We start from the raw sequence: 23,122 nt of genomic DNA on the forward strand, positions 1-23,122 counted from the left end.
AGTGCTTGGAAATGCTCTGATGCACAATAGTGGGAGCTTTTCCCTGTAAATAAAGCAGCCTGGCAGCTGCATTATTGTGAAAGATGTTGGTGCACTCCAAAGTGCAGCAATCAAGTAGAGAACTGTGTTCTAAGAGAGTTGGAGATGTGTCATAAGGGAATGGTGGTGCTGGTATGTGTCTGATACCAGCATCTGTGGGCAGGATGTGCTGGACAATGCTTTCTGCTTGTGCAACACACTCAGATATGCTGGGGACTGTTGACCAACTTAGAGACTGGAGTAGTAAGCGGTGAACTAGAACCGCTAGCTACCTGCTTTGAGTTTTATATTGGAAACTCTTGCCATCTAGTTCACTCCCATCACATGGGAGAATAGGAACTTTTGCATAAATAAGAGAAGATTAGGTAATGATGAGATATAAATACATACAAATAGGCCTCTGACCATGGAAATCTTGGCTTAAAAATCTGACTTTTTTCTCCTGATATTAAGAACCTCATTTTCCATTCTTGCTGTGTTTTCTCAACTGACCTGCCAGTGCCCATGTTGTTTAGCGGTTCAGAGAATTCCACCCAGGACTTTTTATGTTATTGTATATGACCATGCAAGTATATTACATGTACAATGCAAGAAATATAGCACTAATGTAAATATCATTGTTGCATTATTCATTAAACTTCCACCCTGTTGTCAATACAAAGTGTTTCAGATGGGCAGTATGAAAGTGTCAATATAACTTGTGAATTAGCTCAATCACTTGATCTCAGTTTGTACTAAAATCAGAAATCATGACATCTCAATCAATCAACAGGTAGGCTCGTGTCTCAAAAACTTTGCAATGTGTGTAGTATAGTCTACGGCCACAAGTTAAAATTACTGAAGTAACCTGTTTGTGCTCTTTCAAACTTTACAAATTTTATCTGGAATGTTTTTAATATTTGAAAGAGGCAACTCCTATTTGTACTTTCACAATATTAAACATTTGTCTCCCGTATTGTGATACACTGACCAAGTATTCAAATGTTTACATACACAATCCTTTTCACACTGAGGTCCGACCATCTACATTGAACTGCGGTGAGCAGTGTAACTTTGGTTTGACAGATCTTCATTGCATGATACAATGTCTGAAATTCAAATCTGTATCATAGCAATTAATTAGAGATGAAGTATTATATCGATGTCATTTGTAAGCTTGTGCATATACATTTGCATTGTTTTGTGTTTTACAATTGCATTGTTATAAAAGAGCTTGTTGCACCCTCTTAAAATGAAATATTATTGGACATCTAACTATAATTTAGATAGTTTATTGTCTGAGTTATTGTGAAAAGAACTATGGAGGTCAATTCTAGTTAAATCATTGCTTCAAAACATACAGCAGTCTCTATTTCTGCTGGACTCAGCTGCTGTTTCAGTTCAGCATACACTCCTGGTGACATGGGAAGTAGGTCTGATGAAGAAACTGGAGCCGTTGAAGCATTTGGACTGAAAAAAATAGAACAAATTGATAGTTAACACAAAACACAACAATTTTCAGAGAAAGTTCGTTGGTTGTTGATACTTACAATTCAGAGAATGGGATAAACCTTGAGGAAATATAGCCTTTCTTCTCTGTCTCTGTTGGTTCAGATACTATTTAAAAGAAGTAATTATAAATGTAAGCACTTGATATATTTCAATGATTTGTTACCTATTGAGACCAACTTCCTTATACTGCAATATAAAATCTCTAGAATAAAACAGAACTGTGGATGCTGGAGATGTGAAACAAATTGCTGGATTGTAGAAAATATGCCTGTCCCCTTGTCTGCCTTTCATATCTTTCTCTCTTTGTCTCGGTCTCCAACTCTCCACTCACCTCTCCACACCACAGACCCTCCACCACCCCCATCTTCAGCATGGCTGATATGTAACGCAACTCCACATACATGCCATTGTCTTATATCCCTTAATTTTAATTAAAAGAAACTTAATTTTAAAATTAACAAACAACCTAGCATCCATTGATGTTTGTGGAAGAGAGTTCCAAACTTATACCACCTTTTGAAAGAAGACGTGTTTCCTAATCTCACTCTAAAAATTATGGCTCTAGCTATAGAATCCCAAACAGTGGAAACAGTTTCCCCAATTTACCATGTAGTTTCCATTAATATCTTGAAAACTTAAATCAAATCACTTCATATCCTTCTACGTTTAAGGGAATATACAACAGTTAGCGTGATAATTTAATCCACATAATTTAATGCTTGGGAATCAAGATATCATTCCAGCAAATCTATATTGTGTTCCCTCCAAAGGTAATATATCCTTTGTGAGGTGTGGCGTCTAGATCTTCTCATACTTTGCCAGCTGAGTTTAACCAGAGCTTTCTCTACATTTTCTAACATCAATCTGCTAGATGTGATTTCATGACAAATTAATACATCATTTGCGTTATTAATATACCACCACAGACTGCCAATACTGACCTTCTTTTGGTTTATTATTGTAATGCTTTCCAAAAGCTTTGTCCTTCGGAATATCGGGATATAGAAATTGTAGCGGGTTCTCTGGAATATTCTCAGCCACCATTACTTTGTAATCACGGATGATGTCAGGCAAAGGAACCGCTAATAACTGACTCTTGGAGTAAGGTTCTACTGAATGAAATTTCATTTCCCCTAAAACAACAAGTTGAAGATTATGTTTAGATCCTTATGAATTTAAAAAGTGAATTTAACATTCAAGTATTGGATAACATTTTGACTACAAACTTTCAATCCTATCCTATCAAATTCAGGTATTGAAATTATTCTTTGTAGAATATAATGGAATCTAGCTGGAAATAATTTACTTTGTTGGTCATGAAATCATGCATCTTTTCTATCAAATGGCATAACTTATTTAGCTCCCATCTATACTGAACAATAATATTCATAATTAGCCACATCCTAAAAATTTGTTGATTAGTTATGCCAACATTAGCATAAAGAAACATGACAACAAATTCAGAGCCTGGAGAACCTCAACTAAACAAGGGAAGAAAGTTCAAACGACCAGTGACAATAGTGGTAGCAATATATTAGAGCCAAGATAGGTTGTGAAGTAGGAAGTAATTGAAAGCTGGGGGCTAAAACCCGATCACTTATTGTACCTAAGGGTGCATTTATCCAAGTGTGGAAATGTTCTGATTTCAAGTCTTGGACAGATTGATTTTATAGAGCACAGGGATGGTCAAGTAAATAAATTGCATGGAATTAAATGAAACACAAGCTTTTTAAGATGCTGATTGGGATCAAAAGATAGATGAGGAAGGTCAGAGGTAGTAGTAACTGGTTTTATGTCCAAAAGACTTTTTATAAAAATTGAGCACCATTTTCTATCTCGCTACATTGATATTTTTTGTTGCAGGCTTTTGAGCAATGATATGCTTGGAGAATATCCAGCTGTTTATAATTTACAAACCCACTTATCTTGGATTTCCTTTTGAAAACTGACCAAAAAGCAGATGAAATCACGGCTGAATTGAGCTTTTAATCCATGCTCTGAAGTCAAAACTCCATAACAGTAACTGGTCACCTGACTGTGTGTGGTGAAGAATCTGTGGTACTTGTGAAGTGGAAAAACAGCAAGGTTCTTCAGTCAGTCAGGCTGAAAAATCTTTGCTAAGGTACACAAGAGTAACCTAACTGCTCAAAATGGATTGGTTGAGACCAACAGAATTGGAAGAACTCAATTTCTGATCACACAGAACTTGGGATGTACTTGCAACTGAAACTAATGATGCTAAAGCAGTGAATATTTAATTCGAACCACATATACAAAAGATATATAACATTGTGAAGAAAGTTTAGGTGATAGAGAATCTGCAAAGTACCAAGACTAAATGTCAGTAGATAAGATTTTGACTTCTGAATTAGGATTTGTCCAACTATGCAATAAATGGTTCTATTTGTTTACTCTCCATCTTTTTATTGTAAACAGAACTGTAAATAGCTGGGAGATTTTCCAGCTGTTTATAGTTTACAAATCTATTTATCTTGGAGTATGCTTATTCCAAATTGTTTTATGTTTATGCCTCTGTCCCAAGCAACAGAAAAAGAGAGTCCATTACTATCTCACCATTCTCAGATCGATCGACCCAGGTAAATGTAATAGCACCGTCTCTGCTGCTCTCACTGAACCTCAATAAAAATGTGCCAGAAGGTTTATCTTTCAGTAAAGCACGTTCATTTTCCTTACTCACAAATCCCACAATGTACCTAAAAAGACACAAGTCAACATTTTTTAAACAACTTTCCATAGTAGAATTTTGCTGTGCAAAGGTTAAGTCCTCCTTTACATATATCCTCATCCGAAGATGCATAGTCTAGTTGCAGTATGGTATATGACTGCTGGGAGGCCAATGGTAAGTAATTTGCCCATTTATTACTCTTCATCTATAAATCACATACACATCCAAACAAAAGCTTATGGGCACTCACTAAGAACAAAAATCCTTGTTGGCATCTGTCAAACATAACTGTAGGTGTTGAGGCCACAACTAGCACCCCACTGTGGCTAAGATTGGGATCAATGGAAATTTCTACATGGCAGGGTACTGGTGCTGCCTTGGACACCAGGGCCTGGACAATGCATTGTTTTAAATTGATATGAACCCAGTGCTGTGTATGATGAATATGTCCAAATGAGGTATGTGTTAGGACCCAGACTCATTTACTTATTGCCAGCATGCCCCTGCGGCAGTCAATACCCCAGAGGGCTGAAAAATTGGCTGGCTCTAGTGGACAATCAATTGGCAGTCAGGAACTGGGTTAACTGTCATCTGCAGACTTACAGCAGCTCACGCCTGCTCGTCCTTATTAAAAGAAGCAAAAAAGTTGAAATTTCCCTTTCCAATGGCAAGCTTCAATGACCCCTGTAGAACTTCAGGTTTGATTGCTAGGCAACTGTTGAATATGCGTGCCACGGCCATATGCAATAAAACACAGCAAAAAGGCCTGAAGCAGGTGTTAGGTCCCATTTTGCATAGAGATTGTTGTTTTAGAGCAACTAACTCACTTAGGCCATGGAACAAGGGCCCATTCAGTAACTGGACCCTGCAGAAACCTCAGCTAAAGGCCAAGAGACTGGATGGTACTAATGACTCAGTCTGTTCTCTGGATGTAAAGACATGTAAAGTATACATCTGAAGGACATCATCAACTGTACAGGTACCAAAGATTTCTATGAATAAAGTATATTTTTAAAATAAAAAGAAATTAGGCAATGGAACCTAGGTTGGAAACTTTTTTTCTCTGCTAGTTGAAATGACATAATGTGAGACAGATCTTATTACCTTGATTTAAAACTAACTGCTCCAAGTGTTTAAGCTGACAATTCAGATCTTTTTTAAAAAGAGATGAAGATGGCTGATACATGCCTTACATATTCAAAAGTCTTTTATGACACTCATTAACAAATCATAGTCTTAGTATCAGAGAGAATAACCTTTAACATTTTTCCTACTACTGACATTTCAATGTTTCTCTAAGTACGACTTTGTGTAGTTTTACAAGCAATACATGTTTCACAGTTCCACATAAACTCTTTGAAGGCATAGCTAAAGTAGTAGATGAAATTAATAGATGAGGTTCCTCATTGGGTTTGTCACATTGATTTTCAGAAGACTTTGATATATTTGTGACTGAGAATATATGGCAAAGATATTCCAAAGGCCAGAGGTTTGTCAGATACGCAGTCCAGTGTTGTATGTTGAGATACTGCAGAATCTTTGATGCAGTGACTCTGTGGGAATTATTTGGGAATTTGGATTTTCTGGACTTTTAGCCATGAGTCCAGAAATCTTCAAAAGAGCCCAGTAAATTTGGAGAATTCAGAAGCTTCTGACTCACTTAAGCTTAGAAGTTACACAGGAAAAAATTAGCGGATGAAAAAGGTACTCCAACTCCTGGGTCACTCTTAAATTGAACCCCTGACCAACCACTGAAAACCCCAACCGCACCCTCCCTGAACTCCATACACCAAAACCCCTCCCCTGCACCCCTAACAATCACCCATCAATCAGACCTACACTTTGACCTAACCAAATTCTGCCATTTTAATCAGAAAGCTGTTTAGTACTCCAGAGATCTGGAAAAATGTATGGGCTGGTTTAGGTATTGAAATTATCCTGGATGGAATCAATTCATAGTTTGCATGACTCATGCAGTACTCCTGCTTTTTTTTTGCTTTTTATTTCAGATTTCTAGCATCCTCACTAGTTTGCTTTTGTATAAAACTCTCTGGCCACATTTAGAATGTGTAATTTTAGACTCTATCTTAAATGGTTATTGATGTATTGGCAAAGAGAATTGAGAGTGTACAGAAGATAAGTGTTCAATGTTAAAAGGCATGGGCATGCAATCTGATTATTAATGTATTAGAGAACTACAGAAAATGATGGTTCAATGAGCTGAATGAATAACTGGTTAACAATCAGAGAAAAGGTTAATATAGAACAGACGTAATCAGATATACTAATTCAATAATTTGAAAATTATAGATACCATAGAATGTAATTTCTTCAAATGTAACAGTTAGATTAGATTACTTTACAGTGTGGAAACAGGCCCTTCGGCCCAACAAGTCCACACCGACCCGCTGAAGCGCAAACCACCCATACCCCTACATTTACCCCTTACCTAACACTACGGACAATTTAACATGGCCAATTCACCTAACCTGCACATCTTTGGACTGTGGGAGGAAACCGGAGCACCCGGAGGAAACCCACGCAGACACGGGGAGAATGAGGCGGGAATTGAACCCGGGTCTCTGGCGCTGCGAGGCAGCAGTGCTAACCACTGGGCCACCGTGCCGCCCATAGTTGAAGGTTAAATAATGTAGAATTGATGTTCACATATTGAAGTGCTGAGATTGAAACTGGATTTTAATGTGTTAAATTAAATCTTATTTGCTACAATGCAGGTTGTCCCATAAATTAAATCAAATGACTGCTTCACTACTAAGTATACTGGTAACTTCCACAGTAATCAATAATATCCGTTGTTGGCTTTTAATTACCCGTCTATCCATAAAGCCAATAAGTGTTTCTTGATGAGTTCCAGGATTCCATCTAACCACAACCAGAAACTGAACCTGTTAGGAAGATTCTCCTGTAAAGGAAACAAAAAAAAGTTATCAGAATTTGTATAAATAGTATTCAGTGATTCTGCAAATTCTTGAAGTTTTAGCTGCTTAGAATCAAGGCTGAAACATTGCTTCCTGTATTATCAAAATATTTGAGTATGTGTACATATAAGATTAGGGATGCAACTTATGCACAAATACAAACAGAAATGTCATTCACTGATTATTGATTATGACAATTCATAGCAATTGAATATCTTTAACAGAAGGAGTTGATTAGCGCAGTGGGCTGGATGGCTTGTTTGTGATGCAGAATGACACCAACAGTGGGGGTTCAATTCCTACACTAGTTAAAGTTACCATGAAGGTGCCACATTCTCAAATATGCTCCTTGCTTGAGGCATGGTGACTTTCAGGTTAAACTCATCATCAGTTTTCTCTCTCTCACTCTCTCTCTCTCTAATGACAGAACAGACCTATGACCCTCTGGGACAATGGTGACTTTATTTTAGGTGGTTGTTTTTGACTGGTCGGCCAAGGGGTATTTTTCTGTGCAGTAGATCTCCATTGAATGTACTTATTTTTTTCAAGTTATCTTTAACAGAGAAAAATACCTCACAGTGTTTCATAGAGGTGTAAAGAGCGAAAAACATGCAGTCAAATAAAGCAGCTATTAAAATGAGTCAGTCAAAGTAATATTCTTGAGATCTTGGAAGAAGAGAGGGGGGTAGGTATGGGATAATTTAGGAATTCAAAGTACTGGATCTAGAAGGCTCAAGTTATAGCTACAAACAGTGGTGTGATCGAAAGTGGGGATATAAAAGAAGCTGGAGTCAGAAAAACAGAGAGTTGGTGGTACAGGGTCAGAGAAGATCACAGATTTTTAAATTCATTCATGGGATGTGAATGTCACTGTCTGGCTAGCATTTATTGCCCAGCCCTTGCTGCCCTTGAGAAGATGGTGGTGAACTGCTTTCTTGAACCGTTGTAGTCCACATACTGTATGTGACCTGACTCATGCCTTACAGATGGTGGGCCAACTTTGGCGAGGCAGGAGGTGAGTTCCACACTACAGTATTTCTAGCCTCTTTACCTGTGCTTGCTACACAGATTGAGAAGCTGTTAATGAACCTACTGCTCCAAAGTATGGGAATGACATTTATGAAATTGGTCACAACCCCATTGATTGAATTTTCTCAGGTATTTTGAAGGCTTTCTGGGCAAAAGTGCAACACCTTTTATATAATTGTTGAGAACTCAGCTGGAGGTTGTTCACCTCAGCATATGATTAGATTAGATTCCCTACAGTGTGGAAACAGGCCCTTCGGCCCAACAAGTCCACACCAACCCTTCAAACAGTAACCCACCCAGACCCATTTCCCTCTGAGTAATGCACCTAACACTATGGGAAATTTAGAATGGCCAATTCACCTGACCTGCACATTTTTGGACTGTGGGAGGAAACTGGAGCACCCGGAGGAAATCCACGCAGACATGGAGAGAATGTGCAAACTCCAAACAGTTGCCCAACGTGGGAATTGAACCCGGGTCCCTGGCACTGTGGGGCAGCAGTACTAACCACTGAACCACTATACCATCCACGTGGTAATTTGTATGCAATATTCCAAAGGTGGCCTAACCAATGTCTACTACAGCCGCAACATGATCTCCCAACTCCTGTACTCAATATACTGACCAATAAAGGAAAGCATACCAAACGGCATCTTCACTATCCTATCTACCTGTGACTTCACTTTCAAGATGCTATGAGCCTGCACTTCAGGGTCTCTTTGTTCAGCAACAATCCTCAGGACCTTACCATTAAGTGTATAACTCCTTCTAATTTTGCTTTCCCAAAATGCAGCACCTTGCATTTATCTAAATTAAACTCCATCTGCCACTTCTCAGCCCATCGGCCCATCTGATCAAGATCCCATTGTAATCTTTGGTAACCCTCTTCGTTGTCCACTACATCTCCAATTTTGGTGTCATCTGCAAACTTACTTACTCTATCTCTTATGTTCATATCCAAATCATTTATATAAATGATGAAAAGTAGTGGACCCAGCACCGATCCTTGTGACACTCCACTAGTCACAGGCCTCCAGTCTGAGAAACAACCCTCCACTACCACGCTCTGTCTTCTACCTTTGAGCTAGTTCTGTATGCAAATGGCTAATTCTTCCTGTATTCCATGAGATCTAACCTTGCTATTCAGTCTCCCATGAAGAACCAAACAAGACTTTACATGGGTCCTTGTAGGAATGGTCTAATTGCAAGATGATTCTTGAGTTTGCAAGCAAAACAAAAATAAGACAATAAAAGGGGGGGATAAAGTAAATGAATGTAAATTTATCCTTTTATTGCTTCTTTGCTCGGCCAATTTTGGAGTTTGGGTTTTTAATTTTATTATTCAGTGGAATTTTGGGTATGATCTTGAATCAAAAGTGACACAAGATATGCAAAATAACCAACTTGATGTTTTTTAACTGAAAATTTCAGAATCAATCTGGTCACCATTATTTACACTTAGTGAAATTCATTTTTAGTCTGACCATATTGATTACTCAAATCAATTGAGTGGGCCAATTATTTAATGTTATACATTTAGAAATTGCTGCGAGACGCATGAAAGAAAACATTTTGTTGGATATAGTTTGAAACAAACAAATATGGAAACTGTTGTGTACTGAAACATTTTACCAGGAAATTTAAAAAGGATTTCACAATTGTTTCACTTTCTGGATCAGTAAAATTAGATAACTGCCTCACATCAGTCATGATTCATATGGTTCTGAAGAGAAATGGGAAGGATTGATCTATTTGAAGAAAGCAGAATACAAAGTGATTCATAGGAGTGGATGAATCAGACAACAGCTCATTTGAAAATATAGGATGTTAGTTTTTTGGGGCATTGATGTAATGAACAATGAACATGTGTAGATACTTTAGTTCTTGTTTTTAAAGAAGCGAAACAGTGTAGACATTTGTTAATCGTTAGTTGTGCAGCATTGATCATGAAGGATAACTTACTCAGTTGGATACCAATGTAAAGACTGTAATGGGTGTTAGTTATGCACATCACATAGTGCCGACATAACATGAGGTTCACTGTGGTTTGGAGAGATGTTTAGCAATACTGTGAATAACATTAACTTCAAACTGAAGATGGCTGATAAACTATGTGTCATGTAAAAAGAAAGTAATTTGTATAATAATTTCTTTGTCTGACAGTATCTTGCTCTCTTGAATAGAAAGGAGTGTGAAAAATATCAAGTTGTATGTTTTGTTGAAAGGAAAAGTATACTCAACAATGAAAGTTAAACTGTACAATTCTGGGTGCAGGTATTATTGGGATTTTTATATTCTTAAAAACTAGCTTGGCATGTGGTATATGCAAACAAAGGCATCAATTAGTCCTTTAAGAACATTATGCCAATACAGATTAAAACAAAAGCTACTTGCCTTACAGAACTTATTCCATGAAACGTGACAATCGTTGTAACTCAGCTGTGGTCCTAAAAACGAGGAACAAAATATCAAATGAGTATATAAAATAAGTTGAATATAATTGCCTGAAGTTTGGAATTACCCATTCTTGTGTTGATTATTTAAGTCTATATTAAACTGCTACTTACATTATATTTAAAATTTATTTGCTGTGAGCCATTGTGCCAAACAAGTTTCCTGTGTACTTTATGAAGCAAAATCATAGATTAATTAATGGAACTCTCTTCCTGCTATAAGTACACAGCAGAATCCCACTCCTTTATAATTCTTCATCCAAAAAAAAGCTCATTTGTTCCTTGGTTATCAAGGATTGTACAGTTCACTAAGGGAGGGTATTAAAGTGTCAAAATTATCCACATTCTGCAGAAAGTTTGTAATTTAAAGTTCTGTCATTTTCTTTCCACTCTCTTTTGAGGCAAAGAGCCATAGATAAATTGCATGCTTTTAGCTTTCTGATTTTTAAACGAATGGTACAATCGTTGACATTTTTCTATGAATTTTTCCAACTATAACTAGTGAAGTTCCACAGGGATCAGTGCTGGGCCTCAACTATTTACCATATATGTTAATGACTTGGATGAAAGGATAGATAGCATTGTAGCCTAATATGCTGATCATACAAAGATATGTAGGAAAGTAAATTGTGAGGAGAATGCAAAGAGTTTGCTAAGGGAATTAGAATAGGTTATGTGAGTGGACAAATGCTTGGTAGATGGTGCGATAAGGAGGAAAAATAGGAAGTTGTTCACTTAGACAAGAAGCATAAAAAAAGCAGGATGTTATTTGAAATGGGAGACTGCAAAATTCTGAGGAACAAAGAATTTGGGCATCCTTGTACATACAGCAGATAAATATTCAGGCAAATTCAATATTAGACTTAATTATCAAGAGGCTTAGTTTAAATGTATTGAAGTCTGCTACAACTGTTGGCATTGGTGAGACTGCAACCAATGCACTGTATATAGTTTGATCTCCTTACCTAGGAAAAATATACTCTGCAATGACAACAGTACAGAGAAGGTTTATTAAGCTGATTCCTGGGAAATAAGCATTGTCATATGAAGCAACATTGAACAGGGTTGGGCCAGATACACACTGGAACTTAATAGGATGTGAGATGGTCTTATTGGAATGTGTTCAGGGAGTTTGGTCTAGTAAATCCTGAAAGGATGTTTCCACTCGCGGGAGAGTTTCAAACCAGGGACATTTCATCAAGTTGGGGGATAGTGAGCTGGGACCCACCTCCACCGTTATTAAGTCAATAGTGGGCATGCTCATAGATGGGATTTCTGCTTTGTCACCGGTTGAGACTCTTAAAATGAAAATTAATATCCATTGGAATTAATTAAATAGCAGGTGGAACAAGCAAATCCTGGCAAGTTGTTTCTAGGTGTCCATGGGATGGGGTTGGGGAAGGTGGGGTGTTGACCTGTCCCATGTTATACTCAGTGCTGAATCAAAGTACTGATTCTCCACCAATTCACCTTAGTTACTGATCCCTTTCCCTACATCATGGTGATCATGCTGCAACACTAGCATCACTGATCTGAGTGTGTGGTACAGTGATGATCAAAGACTTCAGGTGTTGTGCTGGGCAGCAGCAACTTCTTCCCTAGTTCCACTGCCACTCTGTTTATTCGGGACTTTTATTAATTCAGGGGATGTAGATGTCTCTGGCTCAGCCAACATTTATCGCCATCCTAATTGTTCTTGAGAAGGTGATGGTGAGCTGCCTTCTTAAACCGTGGCAGTCTTTGGGTATAGGGACATCCAAAGTGCTGTTAGGAAGGGAATTCCAGTAACTTGGCCTAGCAACAGTGAGTGAACAGCAACACAGTTCCAAGTCAAGATGGTGTGCCACTTGGAAGAGAAGTTTCAGGGATTGCTCTTCCCATGCATCTACTGCCTTAACCCTCTAGGTGGTACAGGTCATTGGTTTGCAAGTTGCTGTCAGAGGAGCCTCCATATGTAATTGCAATGCAACTTGCAGATGGTACACACTGCTGCCACTATGTTTAGGTGGTGAAGGGACTGATGGATAGGTTGCTATGTGATTGATACGTTGCATTCCTGTTCTGCACCTTGTAGGTGTTGTACAGTCTTTGTAGAATCAGAAGGTGAGTTATATACTGCATTCTATATCCTATTCTATATGTCATCTTCAGCACCAGTATAGAGCTGACAGGTTACATGTTTAAAGGTACAAAGCGCATGATGTTTAACATAATTAACAAATGTTTGCACTTTAAAGGCATGGCTAATGATTATGACATTACATTTGGTCAATAAGCTCCTTGGATGCTGCCTGAACTGCTGTGCTCTTCCAGCACCACTAATCCAGAATCTGGTTTCCAGCATCTGCAGTCAATTGTTTTTACCTATTTGGTCAATAAATGAGGTTCCATTACGTGGTACATGACTCACTGTTTCGTGTACATAATTTAGTCACTGAAAATAAACAGAACAGAGGATCAGTCGGCTTCCATAACAGGTGACCAGTAGTTTTATGGAAAATTGAAAAAAAAACTTTTCCTTACATGGCAACAGGAAACTCCCTTAGCTATCATAATGTTATGTACTTGGGTCCTTAACAGTTAATGATTAAACTGGTCATTGTTTGGACCTTATAAGCTCTTTATTAATGCACCAACATGTTCCATGTGTGTGCAGCTGTTTTGGTTAAGTTAATTCATTTTCCTTTATTTCGACAATGTAAATGAAAGTTATGTACTTATGTCACCATAGCCTTACCAGATCTCTCATGAGTCGCACTCTCATGAGTCAACTGAGCTAAACTGACCCCCAAAGATGAAAGAAACATGTTTTATTGAAAGACATTTTCAACAACATACCACAATACACAGTTCCATTTGCAGAATCTTGGCAGCCAGTGAGCAACATGGTAGAGCAGACCTTCATTGGTCAATCATTTATCATAGAATTCCCACAGTGTGGAAACAGGGCATTTAGCCCAGTAAGTCCACACCAACCCTCCGAAAAATATCTCACCCAGACCCATTCCCAAACCCTATTACTTTACATTTCCTCACCTTTATGCACCTCACCACTCATGAATTTTTTATTTTCGCTTCCAAGTCTACAAATTACTCAATTTTAACTCTTGGCACAATCCTTACAATAGGATTATTGATTATCATGAGTTACCTGAAAAAAGCTCAAACATACACACAAGAGAACGCGGAGTGTGTAGGCCTTTCAAAACATTAGTTTGAATGGTCATTTATAGATGATTTTCCACTGCACTAAAAATAAATTATTTTTTGTGAACAGTGACAGAAGAATTAACTGACTTGTCAAGTTTACTACTGAAAGATAGTTTTTGTTGGCAGCAATTCTAAAGCAAATTCACTCTTGCAGTGTGGTAAAACCCCACAGAAGAACTGAAAAATAGCCAATGAAAACAGCATTACTTTTACAAATGTTTTTGGATTAATTAGCGTAAAGAATATTTCATTATCTGTTACAGTGAACATTTTAACACAAAGTGAACTTTGCTGGGGTACTAAATTGAAAAGGTGTGGTAAATTTAAATGACTGAAAATGTAAGTTTTGCAATAAGACTTTCTACTCAATTTACAAACAACCAAATGCTAATATTTCATGGAAGAGGTGACACAGTCCTAACCTGCCATTAGAACAGCCATGATAGTGACATGGGTTTGAATCTTACCCCAGCAGATGGTGAAACATGAATTCAATAAAATCAAAAACTGGAATTAAAAAGCTATTCCAGTGGTGAACATGTAACCATTATTGGTTGATTTAAAAACCTATCTGGCCCTCTAATATCCTTTAAAGAAGGAAATCTGTTCTGACCTGTGTGTGACTCCAGACTCACAGCAATGTTGTAGAATCTTTATTGCCCTCTGGAATGGCCTAATAAGCCATTCAATTGCATCAAAACTACTTGATGGATCACCTGACATTGACCTAGGACCCAAAACTAAAATGGCAAATACAACCCTGTCAATCTTGCAAAACCTTCTGGAACCTTATTCCAAATTTGGGAGATTGACCCACAGTCTAATGAAGCAACAGTCTGGCAATGATTGAAAGGTATAAATATGTGTATGACTGTGTCCCACACATCATCATCACTGTCTCTGGGCAAGTCCTGTCACAGGACAGACCCATCAGAGTGATGGCATGATGGTATGGAGACAGGTAAGTGTTACCTTGGGTGTCCTCAACATTGATGTCTCATGGCATCAGGCAAAACACAAACATGGAAACCTATTGCTGATTATCACCTACTGCTCCAGGCATGGTGATAAGTGGCATGTATTATTTTCCTTAAAATGATTGTCTCCAGTGTGAAAGAGTATAAACATTGACCTCTGACATTCAATGGCATTACCATTGCTGAATCTCCCATTATCAACATCCTGAGCGTTAGCGTTGACCAGAATCTGAACTTGACTAGCTGAATATATACTATGGCTCCAAGAGAAAGTCAGAGGCTAGGTATCCTACAGTGAATACATCACCACCTGACACTCCAAAGCCTGTCCACCATCTAAAAGGCACAAGTTGGGAATGTGATGGAAAACTCCCTCCTTGCCTGGATAATTGTATCACCACCAACACTGGAGAAGCTTGACACCACCCAAGACAAAGGAGGGTGCCTGACTAGCACCACATTTGGAAACATTCACTTGTCCTACCATCAATGCTCAGTGTAGCAGCAGTGTTAATATTTACAAGATGCAATGCAGAAATTCACCAAGGCTCCTTAGACAGTACCTTCCAAATTCCCTTCTACTTCCATCTAGAAGAACAAGGGCAGTAAATACATGGAACATGTGGAAACCTGCAAGTTCCCCTCCAAGCCACTCACCACTCTGATTCGGAAACACATTGTTGTTCTTTCAGGTGCGCTGGGTCAGGTCCTGGAATTCCCACTGTAAAGGCATTGTGGTTGTACCCACATCAAATAATTGCAGCAGTTTAAGAAAGCAGCTCACTGCTACATTCTCAAGGGTTGCTTTTCGCACTGGAGATGAGTGACCATTGGTGTGCCACAAGGGTTGATGCTGGGTAAACTGTTTTTTGTCATTTATACAAATGATTTGGATGTGAACATAGGACGTATGGTTGGCAAGTTTGCACATGACACCAAACTTAGTGGTGTAGTGGACGCGAAGGTGTACAATGGGTCCTTGATCAGAAGGGCTGATGATCCGGAATGGCAGATGGAGTTTAATTTAGATAAATGTGAGGTGCTGTAATCCAAAGGCAAATCAGGACAAGACTTACACACTTAATGATAAGGTCCTGGGGAGTGCTGCTGAACAAAGAGGCCAAGAAGTGCAAGTTCATAGTTCCTTAAAGTGGAGTCACAGGTAGACAGGTTAGTGACGAAGGCGTTTGGTATGCTTGCCCTTATTGGTCAGTGCATTGAGTATAGGAATTCGTGTTGCGGCTGGACAGTAATCTTCTGTCTCTCTCCTATGGTTCCTCCTGCCTTTCCATTTTCAACCTTTTGACAGTCTAATACTCATCTTAAGGCGTAGTACACTGAGGAGAGCAGCAGGTGGTGCTTGTTCACCAACCTATCAATCATGCTGAACATTAAACATAAGCCTTATAATTATATGCTTGGATTACATTACTTGCTGAATTGGAGTAGATAAAAGTATGAAGTACGAAAAATTTTAGACTGATCTTAACAAAGAAACAGAAGATTTGAGTTAAGTAATAAATACTTGTAATGAAATCTTGTATGTGACCTCATGAATAACTGAATGTGTGTTCTATGAGAAATTGGAGGCAATTTTAATCTGACACGGGGAGGGTTTGCCTGCTCAAAGAGGTTGCAGTGTTAGGAAGGTGAATTAGGGGGAATGAAACGTGCCCAGAACCCTTTCTGTAGATTGAAGGCTTCCTTACATCTTGGGAATTTTAGCCATGCTCTGGTCAGAGCATACACACGTCAGACCAAAACTAGCAACTGGAATCCTAAGTGTGTCGTGGGATTAAACCAAAGTTTTAAATGGTCCTGTTGCCTGGCTTTGGGTTATTCTGGTGATCCATGATAGGAAAACATTGCCATGGTGACAACAAAGCATTAAGCTATTGCCCACAATTTTCAAGGGAGGCCTGAAACTTCAATCTGTTGGTTTCTCTTTTTTAATTCTATTTGTGAAAGTACTTGTGCATTGAGATGTATCAACCAAATCCAGCTAATTACTGATCTCCTTGTACCTACCCAGCAACTTCTCTGCCAACATGTTGAGCTGGTCAGAACTCAGACCTCGTCCCACATAGGAAGAGAACTGCCAACTCAGCACCTCTGACAACTGACTCCAAGTGGCAGTAGGAGGACTGGTGAACAAGGCCAAATTCTGCAAAATGCAAGAGACACAACAAATTCAGCAACTTACCTTTCAATATATTCAGGCAAAGACATAATATGCTGGAAATACCCAGCAACTCTAACAGCAAAGAGTAAACACAAGCTGACATTTCTTGTGTGACCTTTATCAAAATGAATAGAGCTGCTGTTAGATGTTACACCTAAAACATCTGACTTTTGTTTTAACAGATACTAGCAGGGTAATCCCAGCAATAACAGTTTTCTCATACAGTTAACCGGTTATCAAACACCCTGAAGCCACTTGTAAAAATGCATGCACTTTTATTGCTATAAACATTATGCTCATATGCCAATGTATTTTATGCAGTCTAAGCAACTAATCAAAGAATAGTTGTTAATACTCTCAGAAAGATGAAAAGCATCTAGAAAATTCGCGATATTACAAAACTGCAGGAATTTTGAGGAAACTGACAAAGTTGATATAGACAACTTATTCACCACCATGAAGGATTCAATGACAATCCCAAACTCGGAAGTTGAATAAGAAGGGAAGTCAATGATATATCTGCTAATTCTTTTCTGAAGCAGACAGGTGATTTAAGTGTACAGACCTTTAAAATTCCTTTGAGTGTCCGCGCATTTGCATCAACTTAAATGGGGAAATTCCTGCGCAGCCTGCTGAAGCTGCTGCACAACAGCTTCAAGACAGAATGTCAGATTAACTTCCCATGAAAACATTTACAGAATTGTGGAACACATTACAAGGGAGCCCCAATGTTACAGATAGTATAAACTAGGTTAGGAGGTTAACAGGAACATGAGAACAGGAGTAGATCTTTCAGCTGATTAAGCTTGGTCTACTGTTCAGTCCAAAGCATAGAAAGGATATTCCAGAGGTTGGAGCCCATGCAGCTGCTGAAGGTGGAGTAGTTAAAAAGGGATGACCGAGAGGTCAAAATTGGTTGAGCTTAGATACCTTACACAATTATTAGGCATGAGAAGATTACAAAAGAAAGGGAGGAGTCACCCCATGGAGGGATGTATCAATCAAAATTAGAATTTTAAAATCAAAATGTTATAGTTTAGTAGCCAGGGTGGGTTAGTGAAACTGACGAGACAGATCATTTGTTCTGAAATGCTGTGACGAACAAAGGGGCAAATACTGGAGAATTTGAAAGTTGGTTGTGAATTGTAGAATAGTTTTTTGGTTCCAGAGGCAGATACAGGAGAGAGTGTTGGAGAGTAAAAAGGGATGAGAGTGGTGAGGGATAAAAAGAAGCAATCAGAGATAGCCCTGTTGATAACTGATCTGATGGGAGAAGCAAAACCAGTTGAGATGACAAGTTCAAAAGGGAGGTAGTGAATATGGGTTGGCGAATTTACAGGAAATGTGAGATTTAGGATGGATAACAGGGCAATGAGCTTAGAGGAGAGACAGCATGATGTGCTTTCATGAATGTTGAAATCACCAAGCACGAGAAGGCATTTCCTGTAGAGGCCAAGGGAGGAAAACTGCAAATTGCAAATTTGCAAACTGCAAATACGGCAAATTGACTATTATCTTAATTACTGGGAGGATGCAATCATATGGGGTTTTCAAGAAGAATTCAGATGTAGTTCTTCGGACTAAAAGGGATCAAAGAGCATGGGGTGAAGATACAATATTGAGTTGGATGATCAGCCACAATCATACTGAATGGCGGAATAGGCTTGAAGGGCCGAGTGGTCTACTTTAGTCCTATATTCTGTTTCTAGAAGGGATTTATGCAAATGCTGCCAGGAATGGGTTTGTTTGCTTTAGAACAGAGGAGGGCAAGGGGGAAAGATTCAAAGTAGTCAATGAAACGACTGGATGGGAATTAAATAGTAATTCTTTCCACCTGGGGTGGTGGTCATTTAGAACATGCTGCTTAAATGAATGGTAGAGGCAGAAACCCTCATTACATTTAAAGCAGAAACCCACACTGGAAGGTAAGATAGAATACATGAAGCTTTTTTTGCATATCTCTCTCTTACACTCACACACATGCGTACACACACACACTCAACTGGCTTTGTTTAGTTCTTAAACTTAATGTTTCTTTTTGCTTGCATGATGTGAGAGATTAGAGGAATCAGAAAGGATTTGCAGAATCGAAGAATATTGAAAAGAGCAGCCATAGTACTTGGAGGAATTGAAAAGCAGTTACAGAGGACTGGTAGGTATAAGAGATGGTGTCACCATGTCGCAACATGGGGCAGAGGTCAGGGAGTATCATGGAGCCTCAGGTTCCAAAAGCACTGTGAGTAAAGGTACAATATCAATGGAGGCTAAGAACATGAACATGGCAGCATTTGGGGTGTTGCTGCAAGCACAAGCCAGGGATTGTTAGATGTAGAAATAGTGGGTAGTTGTTTGGAGGCTGTCACTGAAAAAAAATGAAGTGCTGATGGTACCCTGATGGGATGGGGCATGATTGCTTGGTATTTGTGAGGATAAATGTCATCTGCCTCAGGGGAATGTATGAATTCTAGAACAAGGAAATTGAAGACCTTGGACACTGGTTAAAGATTTTCAAGCAATGAGGTACTATGCATGGGTAGCAAATGCTGGCCTTACTAGCAATGTCCATCTCCTTAGAATCAATTGGAAAATAAAGCTTATTTAAAATGTGAAAAGCGTTTCTTATAGAATTATCTATATCTCTGTCAGAGAAATGGTTTTCAACTAATCTGCTCTGTCATTGCTTCCCTGTATTTCCACATTCTCTAATTAAGAGTTTCTTTTCAACTCTCTCTCACAAACGTTTCTTACTTGGCTTTGGCAATTTTTCATTCAGCCTTTAACAAATGCAAATTCCTACATTAAAAGTTGTTCTGGTAAATAATTTAACAATTTGAGACAGAGTGCTAGAGCTGTTGGAGCTTCTCTGCAAACTAACGCTGGGAGATGCAAAAGTAATCTGTTGCAGTGTCACAATCAATAAAATGTGGAGCTGGAAGAGCACAGCAGTTCAGGTAGTATTGGGGAAGCAGTGCCACTCCTGGCAGAAGGATGTAATTACAGCAATGATAAGGTCACATCAGCAGGATACACTATAATGCAGACAAATTCGCGTATAATGGAAAACTTGAAAAAATGTATAAAGAGGTATGATGTTAATGGTGTGCACACTGTTTTAATTTCTATGCTGACAAAAACAAGATGATTGATGAATTTACCTTGAGGTCATTCATTAACATGTTGTACCATATAACTGAAGCCCAGCCACTAGGCAGTTGACTTACATTGGAGATCACCACGACAGGCAATGAACTGGTCTGTCATTTAAATATAAAGACAAGGACAACTGTTAACTTCAACATAATACACATCAATCCTCTAAGAAAAGTACAAAAGATGGAACTAATGACCTCCCAAAGTGAATTCTGATGATGGGGAGCAGTTTGATAGCAGAAGGGTCCAGCGTCCAGCCTTGCCCACTACTCCCAGTATATGATGGGAAGGCAATTAATGCCCATTTAAAGGGCTTCATCCAACCTCTGCTGGACATTCAGTGAGTGATGGTTGGAGAATTCAACACTCTCAGAGACCAACAAGCATTTGATTTGCCTCTGACCTTGCAGGAGGTGGGTAAAGGCCCTTGTTGGAAAATACTGGGTGTCTGGTCAAGGGACATATAATCAGGAAAGTCCATTGACAACCCACAGCCATTGGCCCCCTGTTCTCTCCATCCACCCTCTGGCTATCCGATCCCCATGACTCCATGTCACCTACCTTTCTCTATAATGATCCTGGTAGAGGCCCAAGGTTTTATTTTAGGAAGAAGCCACTGCTTCCAGGTGCATTGGCTGGAATAGGGAGCAGCCAGCCTCTGATCAGCTGGTAGCTTTTAGCAGTGAGATGTACACCTGACCTGGACAGGTGTAAAAATTAAATATGCCCTGTGGAGAGGAAATCCCAGCAGGAGGATTCCTACTCCAATTAGGAACTCAATCAGGCATACCAAAAAAATGCGTCAACCTGGTGAATTTACAACACAGGACTGCAGATATGCCAAGCAGCATAAGAAGCATGTGATAGATAATGTTAAGCAAATACATAACCAATGGGTCAGATCTAAGCTCTGCAGTGCTGCCATTTCCAGTTGTGAATGGTAGTGGACAATTAAACAACTCACTGAAGGAGGAGGCTCCACAAATATTTCCATCATTAATGATGGGGAAGCTCAGCACATCACAATAATAGATATAGCTGAAACATTTGCAATAATCTTCAGCAGTAATTCTGAGAAGATAGTCAATCTCCATTTCCTCTGGAAGTCAGCAGCATCACAGATGCCAGTCTTTGGCCAATTCAATTTACTCTATATGATTTTAAGAAATAGATGAAGACACTGACACTGCAAAGGATATGTGCCCCAATAAAACAGCTTGGCTCGGAGCACAGCCAGTTTTGTAGCACAGGTTCTCAGTACTATGTCAGTATAGTGCTGCTAACCAAGCTGTTTTAGTACAGCTACAACACTGAGATTTATAGGAAATGTGGAACATTGTCAGGCAAATCCCATACACAAAACTAACCTAGCACTTTCACTTTACTCCGGATCATCAGTGAAGTGATGGAAGGGGTCAACAACAATGCTATCAAATTGCCACTTGCTCAACACTGAGCTGCTCACTGAGAGACAGTTTTCATTCTGCCAGTATGGAAGCTCCTGACCTCATGATAGCTTTCCAAACATGGACAAGAGTACTAAATTAGAGTTGAGGTGAGGGAGACAATCGTTCACATCAAAACATCAAGGAATCTAGTCAAACGGGACTCATTGGAAGTCAGGGGTAAAAGGGGTGAAGTGAGAGTGACTTTGTTGATATCAAGGAATCTAGCAAAACAAGAGTCAATGAAAGTCAGGGGTAAAGCCATCTGCTGGTTGGAGTCATTCCTGGCATAAAAAAAGGTTGTTGTTGTTGGAGTTTTGTCATCTCAGCTCCAGGACATCTGCATGGAGTTCCTCAGGGCAATGTTGTAAGACCAACCCACTTAAACTGCTTCACCAATGACATTTCTTACATCAAGAGAGCCATTGGGATGTTTGCTGATGATTGCACAATATTTAGCATCATTCATGACTAATGTTCAGTTTGGGCTAATAAAAGTTAAGTAACATTCATGCCACACAAGTACCAGGTAATAACTATCACCCCTTGACATTTAATAGCATTACCATGATTGAATCTCTCATTATCAACACCTGGTTACCATTGACCAGAAACTGAACTAGACTAGCCAAATAAAAATTATGGTACAAGAGCAGGTCAGGGGTTAGGAATCCTGCGGTAAGTAACCTTAGTAGGCTGATGTGATGTTACTGATGTAATCTCCGAAAAGTGCGTGAGTCAACTCACCTCTAAATCTATGACCAAATCTTGATGACAAAACTGTGTTTCAAAATTGATTGAATGAAGTTCCTCTGTCACAATCAGAGGACCCTGCAAAATTGGGAAAAATAACAACAATTAGAAAAGTGACAAATGAAAAGGAAGACTCAGCAAAAAGAACAAGTGACTGTATAAAAATCATGTTGATGGGAATTTAGCAAAAGGTTCAAGAAGGGATGATTGCTTAATAAGTAATCAATTGAGATGTACGTATTAGAGAGGTGTGATGTTTAATACAGCTTAACTTTAATATAAGTTTGTGACTAGAATTATTTTTGTCAATATATACATAATGAATTTGAATCAAGCTGATACGATACTTAGAAAGAAAATGCTGACAATATTGTACAATATCAGTAAAATCCATGAACTTGTACTTGAAACTAAGCATAGATGTTGACAGCAGAGAACTTGGCAACTCAGCTATGTTTGTGCTAGTTCCTCACTACAGCAATCCAAAACCAAACTCACTGTACTCCATCTGCCTCAAAACCCTGAATATTCCTCTGCTTTGAATATCGAAGTAATTTCCCTTGAAAAAGGTGTAATGTCCTTTGCTTTCATTATGCTCTGACAAAGTAACAGATTGGGGGTTCATCATCTGGAATTTTACCAGACTGGGGGCTCAGGTCCCAGATTTGAGCAGGTAGGAGCTCGACTGTGAGATCTGGCTGGTTCATGTATGGGAACTGAATGGATTTGGACAGATTCAAATAGACGAGAGGGTTAGTGTCCTAGATC

The 23,122-nt window shown here is 38.9% G+C and overlaps 1 protein-coding gene across 1 annotated transcript in view; it reads right to left on the reverse strand.

The window, feature by feature from the left end:
* Nucleotides 1-1,294: 1,294 nt before the first annotated feature.
* The window catches only part of LOC122551256 (signal transducer and activator of transcription 4-like), a 103,057-nt gene continuing 81,229 nt past the window's right edge, over nucleotides 1,295-23,122 (reverse strand). The window contains exons 15-23 of the mRNA XM_043692873.2: nucleotides 22,349-22,432; nucleotides 20,162-20,260; nucleotides 16,853-16,988; nucleotides 10,579-10,631; nucleotides 7,048-7,139; nucleotides 4,105-4,244; nucleotides 2,472-2,663; nucleotides 1,569-1,635; nucleotides 1,295-1,488 (exon numbers count right to left, since the gene is read on the reverse strand). Of these exons, the coding sequence (XP_043548808.1) occupies nucleotides 1,356-1,488; nucleotides 1,569-1,635; nucleotides 2,472-2,663; nucleotides 4,105-4,244; nucleotides 7,048-7,139; nucleotides 10,579-10,631; nucleotides 16,853-16,988; nucleotides 20,162-20,260; nucleotides 22,349-22,432 (996 nt within the window). The 3' untranslated portion in view covers nucleotides 1,295-1,355. The remainder of the gene's footprint in view (nucleotides 1,489-1,568; nucleotides 1,636-2,471; nucleotides 2,664-4,104; nucleotides 4,245-7,047; nucleotides 7,140-10,578; nucleotides 10,632-16,852; nucleotides 16,989-20,161; nucleotides 20,261-22,348; nucleotides 22,433-23,122) is intronic.

This window comes from Chiloscyllium plagiosum, unplaced genomic scaffold (genome assembly GCF_037043375.1).
Source record: "Chiloscyllium plagiosum isolate Xiang-an unplaced genomic scaffold, Cpla_swu_hap1 HiC_scaffold_7, whole genome shotgun sequence".
In the NCBI taxonomy this organism is placed as follows: Eukaryota; Metazoa; Chordata; class Chondrichthyes; order Orectolobiformes; family Hemiscylliidae; genus Chiloscyllium; species Chiloscyllium plagiosum.